The sequence below is a fragment of the Pseudomyrmex gracilis genome, unplaced genomic scaffold (assembly GCF_002006095.1).
Source record: "Pseudomyrmex gracilis isolate BER0280 unplaced genomic scaffold, ASM200609v1 scaffold_127, whole genome shotgun sequence".
Lineage (NCBI taxonomy): Eukaryota > Metazoa > Arthropoda > Insecta > Hymenoptera > Formicidae > Pseudomyrmex > Pseudomyrmex gracilis.
The window spans coordinates 16,977-23,665 of NW_018020711.1; the positions used below are offsets into that span (position 1 = coordinate 16,977).

Genomic DNA, 6,689 nt, shown 5'->3' on the forward strand with positions numbered 1-6,689 from the left:
CAACAGAGTTGTTGCGTTTTTTGTCTCTATGTGCTAACAGTTTTGGCAGCACCAAAGCATGTTTCCGTACTGTAGCGTTTCTGCACACAGTTTCTGTTGCCACGGTCTGCGCAGTCAGAAATTGTTTGCTGGGATAGTCCCACCCGCTTTTCGTACTCTAACCCCTAACTCTTAATTTAAACATATTTAACAAAACAATGTGTTAAATATATTTAAATCTAATCAAATATTTAACAAATTTTCTTTCTGGTAGTAAAAAAACTAAGTAAGTGTTACTTTGCAGTCGTACCTATCGCTGACGAACCAATCGCCGGATGGACCAACTCCTTTGGTGGACCAATGCTAATTACAACATATCTTCAGTCCGGTATCATGAGAGTTGTATGGTGTAATGGCGACGTACAAGCACAGATAGTACCCGTTGATAAAACTGTAAATGCTTTAATCGCAAGTGCATGGGACGTTTATAATCAATTTAGGTATACAACACATTTCCTTTATATTCATGCTCGGTATTTTAACAGTTCTCTTTATTCTCACAAAAAGCAATTTTTTCAATTTATATACTTTTATCACTTTTTACTCTTATAGACATTCTTAGTTCACTCAAGTTATACGCGTATGTCAAATTGCAGCTACGCACTTTCTATCGCAATATTATTGTTATATAGAATAATGAAGATGTGTAGCCTTAGGTTCAGGTTCAGGTTAAAAATTTAATTCCAAATATATTAAGACAAGGCGTGTCTGAATTAATTGCTGGGTGTTTTTTGCAAAGAGGTAGAAATCAAAAGACTAAATTTTGCCCATACGTTTCAACTGTATTTACATTTCATCTTCAGTGGGTAAAGAGTCTAACTATCATTCACATTAAAAATTACGAGCTGTTAACTAGTTGACATTATATTCAAGACTCAAGTCTTGACTTGAGTCAAGACTTTGTCATTTCTGGGGTCCCGACATCATGAAAATAAAAAAATGTGCTATAACACATTAACAAAAAATAAAAAAAAGTCTTTAGATACATAAAAGTTCCACTAATATGTACTAATAATACTAATAATATAATAATATGTACTAATAATATGTACTAAAAGAAATATTATTTAAGAGCATATACGAGTCACAATACAGAAATAATCAAACTGAAGTATTCACTTGTATTTTAGTATCACAGATCCGTAATATTCTTCGACAATCCAATTGGCATATAATATTAAAGCGCTTATATTTTTAGGTTATGCAGAAACAATTCCAACACGAGAATCTATAACTGTATTACATCTGATAATGGACCGAATTGGCGTGAATTTCTTACCACCATAGTAACATTAAAAACTGTATATCCCGTAAATCATACACTATGGGAACCAATGGTTATTATAAAATCCCCAAAAATTATATACGATATTTATATTTTGTTTTATCACTTATTTCCTGGAGTGTTTATGGACATTGCAAGAGTGATCACAGGTCATCAACCAAGGTATTATAATATGAATCCGTCACATTTTCTTGCGCATAAGTATTTCTTATAATAAATATAATTCTGTATCGAAATTGTATGTCTTCATGTTTTTTTAGAATACTAAAAATGTATAAGAGAATCCATAAAATAATGAAAGAAAACAGTCCTTTCATCCTTAATGAATGGATTTATAATAACCACAACGTTCATACAATGTGGAATCGCTTAAGTACGCAGGATCAACAATTGTTTAATTTTAACATGAAAAAATTTGATTGGGAAACCTATTTTCTCAATTATTGCAAAGGCAAACGTTTGTATTTACTAAATCAAAATAATAGCAGTTTAAAAAGGGCTCTCACTAGACGTAAAAGGTAACAGAATTTTTTCATTTTGTGTGTTGTTTTCATTGTGTGTGTTTTCGTCTATACTTAAGTAAAATTCAAATAAAATAAAAAATTCACATATTATAGATTTTATTATATGCATCTACTACTGAAAGCCTTCATCATGATGTTATATTTTGCTGCTTTTTGGAAACTATATTCATTAATAACTAAATAATTTGTCTATACGTACTGTGCGTTTGTGGCACTTGATCTCTTGTTCCACGATCATCTGCAATCACTAGTCAACTGGTTCACAGTACATATCGCATTATAGCAATATATCGAAGACCTGTAAGATAAGTATATTCCTGCTAAAATTTTGTGTGTATGTGTTTAAACATTAAATATAGTAAATAAAAGTAAATAAAAAAAAAATTAATAAATAAAAAATTTATATGCCACATTTTTACAATTAGTGTTGTTCCCGAAAAAAATATTTTGTAAAAATTATCAAAGGAATCCTATTACCAATATACAAGTAATTATACTACTTATATACAATATTAAACAAAAAGAATTGTTGTTGGAAAAAAATAAATTCTCTAAATATAAATGTTTGCGAAAAGTTATTCTAAGACAAAGAAAATATTTGAACAATATAAAGTATACTAATATAAAGTGCTAGCGATACTAATTTAAAGTGCTATTATAAACATTATTGTTATACAAATTCTACTAACAATTTGGTTATAGTCTGAATGATACATGCAGTACTTTAATGTTAGTTCGCGTTGAAACGATAAGCTATGTTACATATGTAAGCGAAATATATGTATGAATATATAATATTTGTAACGTTGTATGTGACAATATAAATAAAGATATAGAGAGCAAGGACATTTTTGTTTGCAAATATTTTCTTTATCCTTTCTTTTTGTCATGTATACAAACTATGTTTTAGGAAAAGAATACGAGAGAGCCAAAGGGAATATGTTCACATATGAAAAACACACGAAAAGAGTATTTTCGCGCGTGTTTAGATATTTAATATAACTCTATATATTATCCGTCAACTTTTATTTATTATATATATTTTTTATATATATTATATATTATAAAATTTAACTCCAAGTGGCGATAAAATAACGTGTAATTGCAACGTGCGTGCGTGTATATGTGTCTGTGTGTGTTGCACCTTATATGTAATATGTTTGTGTATTTTGTGTGTACGTGTGTCTGTTACGTTTATGTTGTTTGTTTGTTTCTCTGTGTGTATATATATATATATATGTATACATATATATACATATATACATATATATATATATATATATATATATGTATATATATATACGTGTGTGCGTGTTGCTCTCGAGTAAAAGGGATAGAGATGTGAGCGAAGAAGGGTCGTAGATGGTATGCATTTTGCATTCGCGCGTAACGTGTGACAGTGTACGTGGTTGATCTACAATTAAACGAATCCTACACACTTACTCGTTAATCGGCAGAATAATATGCATTTCTCTTAATTTTTTTTCGCTATAAGTATATGTAACCGTCCGAAAGCGTGTCAGTCGGCGCACCGTGATTGATTCGCCGTCGCTCTCGCCGATCTTCCAGTCGATCTGTTTCGAATATCCCGAATGCATATCGATTCTTATTTTTGTACATCTTTACGAGCAGACTATAATGGTTTTCTTTTTTAATGAAAAGTTTTCATCGATATGTTGCGATAAAATTCAATTATCTTTGTGCTTTATAGTATAAAGGTGAATTGATTTATTCTTTTTTCGCGAATGTAAAATAAAACTATTACAAGAGTCAGAAAATAAATAATATCAAGCGTTAAAATATATCAATAACAATAATTGATCATATGTGAAATTAATTTAAAACAATTTATATCTCTATATCTACGTAAATATTTAATACTATACATAAAAATCTTTGTTTTCTCGTCTATTTCTAGAAAATAAATAACATACTAGTAGAAATAATAAAAAACATCATTCTGATAAATATTAATTATTTATAAGAATAATTCTGAATAAATGAAGCTTTCTTTCTCTGATGTTTAGACTTTTATTTCTCGTCTAATTAACCACTGTTAATTATATGTAAAGCTCGTACTAGAATAAAAATTGCATATGCATTCGGGAGTTACTTCTCTCACTTGTCTAGGTATGATCTTATTCGCATTTATCGTAATAATCGTAATTAGGAGATTGCGCAATTATGATTTTACCTTAATCTAAAACTATTTTAAATATGTTTCGCTTTTGTAACAAACTCCGTTTTAGAGACAATTATAAAAAGAGACAATACATATTGCTCATTTATCTTGATAGAAGACTACGATTATTTTTCAGAACTCGCGAAAATCATTTAAGAAACATCATCAAGTTTTAACACATTATTACTAATTATAAGACAAAATTGTAAAAAACAAAAATATAAGAAGTATTTAAATATCAAGTATTGAAAAATCAGATAAAAAATTTTGTATTAACGTTTTCAAAAATTTGAAAAAGACCAGAAAACTTTGGAAAAAACCAAACAATCTGATAGATGCAAAAAAAAAAGAAAACAAAAGTAAATCTTATTTTCAAAATTAGTATCTAACGTTTTTAAAAATTTAACAGACATAAAATAATGAAAAAATATTAACATTCTATTAATGTATTATACTAGATGAGCAGTTTTCTGATATTCTCATCAATATTATGTATATATTAAACTGGTATATAAAATTTCTGTCAACATATTAACAAATAAACAATGCTCTATCCGATAATTATCAAATGCATATGCAAAAAATGCAAGTTGTCGTTTCAAGCTGAGTGAATAGTTCCTTCAATACATACGATTACTGATCCAGTATATATTAAAACTCAAATAAAGGAAAAATATATACAGGGTGTCCTTTACAATTAGTGTGAAATCTCTTGTAGGCAAGTAGAAGAAGTAAAACTGAGTCGAAAAGTCCTGAACCATTTTTTTCTAGTACATATAATAAAGAAGTAATTATTGAGTAAATCAAGCCAATCAGCGCCAACCTTTAGCCGGGCGCACGTCAGTGAGCCGCGCGGAGCGCTTACGCACAAAAGGCGCGTGGTTCACTGACGTGCGTTTGGCTAAAGGTCGGCGCCAATTGGCTTGATTTATTCAATAATTACTCCTTTATTATATGTAATAAAAAAAAATGGTTCAGGACTTTTTGACTCAGTTTTACTCCTTCTACTTACCTACGAAAGATGGTAAAGTAATTGTCGGACACCATGTATATACATATATATATATATATAGACACACACATATATATACACACATGAAAAGTATATATATATAAACAATATATACATATACATACATATACATTTGTGCATATATGTGTGTGTGTATATATATACATATATGTGTATGAACAAAAACCGAAGTGGAATGAACCTACTATAATACATTTCTAACACTTCGCGACCGCTCTGCAACTGCAAATTGCGCAGTTTTAACACAGATACTTTTAACCTATTAAAGATCTCAATTATTACATTCGTATAATGTATATTCTTTTTTTACATTAAAAAATTACAACATATCATTTACAAAAATAAGTGAAACATATTTAAAAGCAAAAATCATACATTGTACAAAATGTAGGAAGAAAATTGAGACAATAATAGGCTAAACTGGTGTAATAACTGTTAGAGACTATCACCCCTAAACAGTATAAGCTATCTTACTTATGTAACAACATAAGAGGACGCTGCATAGATTACAATAATACAATACACCTATGTGTACAAAAAAAATCAAAATAAAAAATGTACATAAAAGAAAAGAAATAAAAACTGCCCGTGGAATCTAAGTGCGGAAATTAGATTTTATTTTCATTTATATTAAATTTTATATAAATACAAACAAATAATATAGCGCTATAAAGTTTTCTGTAACGTTTTCTGTAGTTAAAAACGGTCCTATCAGACCCCGCTTATACCGTTTAGAGTTTACATATTAATTAGCTGCAATAATCATATAAACATACATATATATATATATATATATATATACATATATATACATATATATATATACACATATATATAAACATATATATATATAAAATTCGCGCGGAACAACTTCACCATATTATACAATGAAACAAACGACGGTATTCGCACGTCATCACTACAAAGATTTAAAATAAAACTGCTGCATTTCTACGCGAGCTACGTACGTACCTTTAAAAGTAACAAAGACCTTAAATAACGCGTTCTATAACAAGTTAGAAATATTTATAACAAGAGGGAAAATACACAACGTACAAATTTTAATATTTCTACTTTACCCTTGACAACGCGCCGATGTAACTATAGTGTGAAAACTCGATGGCGTACGAATACTTTTTTCTTTCTTTATATATCATCCTGCATGTTTTCTTAACAACATAATTTTATATCTTATACTTTTATTACTTAGTAACGCGACGCAAAAGCGTACGAATACTTTTTTTTTAATCAGTCACCTAACGACAATTTTTATCTAAAAAATACACGGGCGGTCGCGAAAATGTCTCGACAAACAAAATAGTAGAGCTCGTTAGATCTTCCTTCTGATTTCTCCGCCCTAATTTTCGATCAAGGATCGACGACAGCGAGGAAAGCCGGTGACGGTGCGTATAAACGCTTCGAGAGGGTGTCTCAGCGCGCGACGACGGGCTATTGTATCTATGTTTTTTTTCTTTCTTATTTTTCATCCATAAGAACGGATTTTTTTTTTTACGTATAAAGAGACGCATCATACAGTGCCGTACAGTACCAAAAAAATTGTTTTTTTTTGTTTTTTTTTTTGTTTTTTTTTTTTTTAATGCGCGCGCACAATGCGATCAATTAGTT

At 29.4% G+C, this 6,689-nt stretch overlaps 1 protein-coding gene across 5 annotated transcripts in view; it reads left to right on the forward strand.

The window, feature by feature from the left end:
• LOC109856627 (putative fatty acyl-CoA reductase CG5065) overlaps positions 1-2,242 on the forward strand; it is a 13,245-nt gene extending 11,003 nt beyond the window's left edge. For all 5 annotated transcript variants that reach the window (XM_020432115.1, XM_020432114.1, XM_020432113.1 and 2 more), the window contains 4 exons: positions 284-479; positions 1,238-1,486; positions 1,585-1,842; positions 1,942-2,242. In XM_020432115.1, the coding sequence (XP_020287704.1) occupies positions 284-479; positions 1,238-1,486; positions 1,585-1,842; positions 1,942-2,032 (794 nt within the window). In that variant the 3' untranslated portion in view covers positions 2,033-2,242. The remainder of the gene's footprint in view (positions 1-283; positions 480-1,237; positions 1,487-1,584; positions 1,843-1,941) is intronic.
• Positions 2,243-6,689: the final 4,447 nt, after the last annotated feature.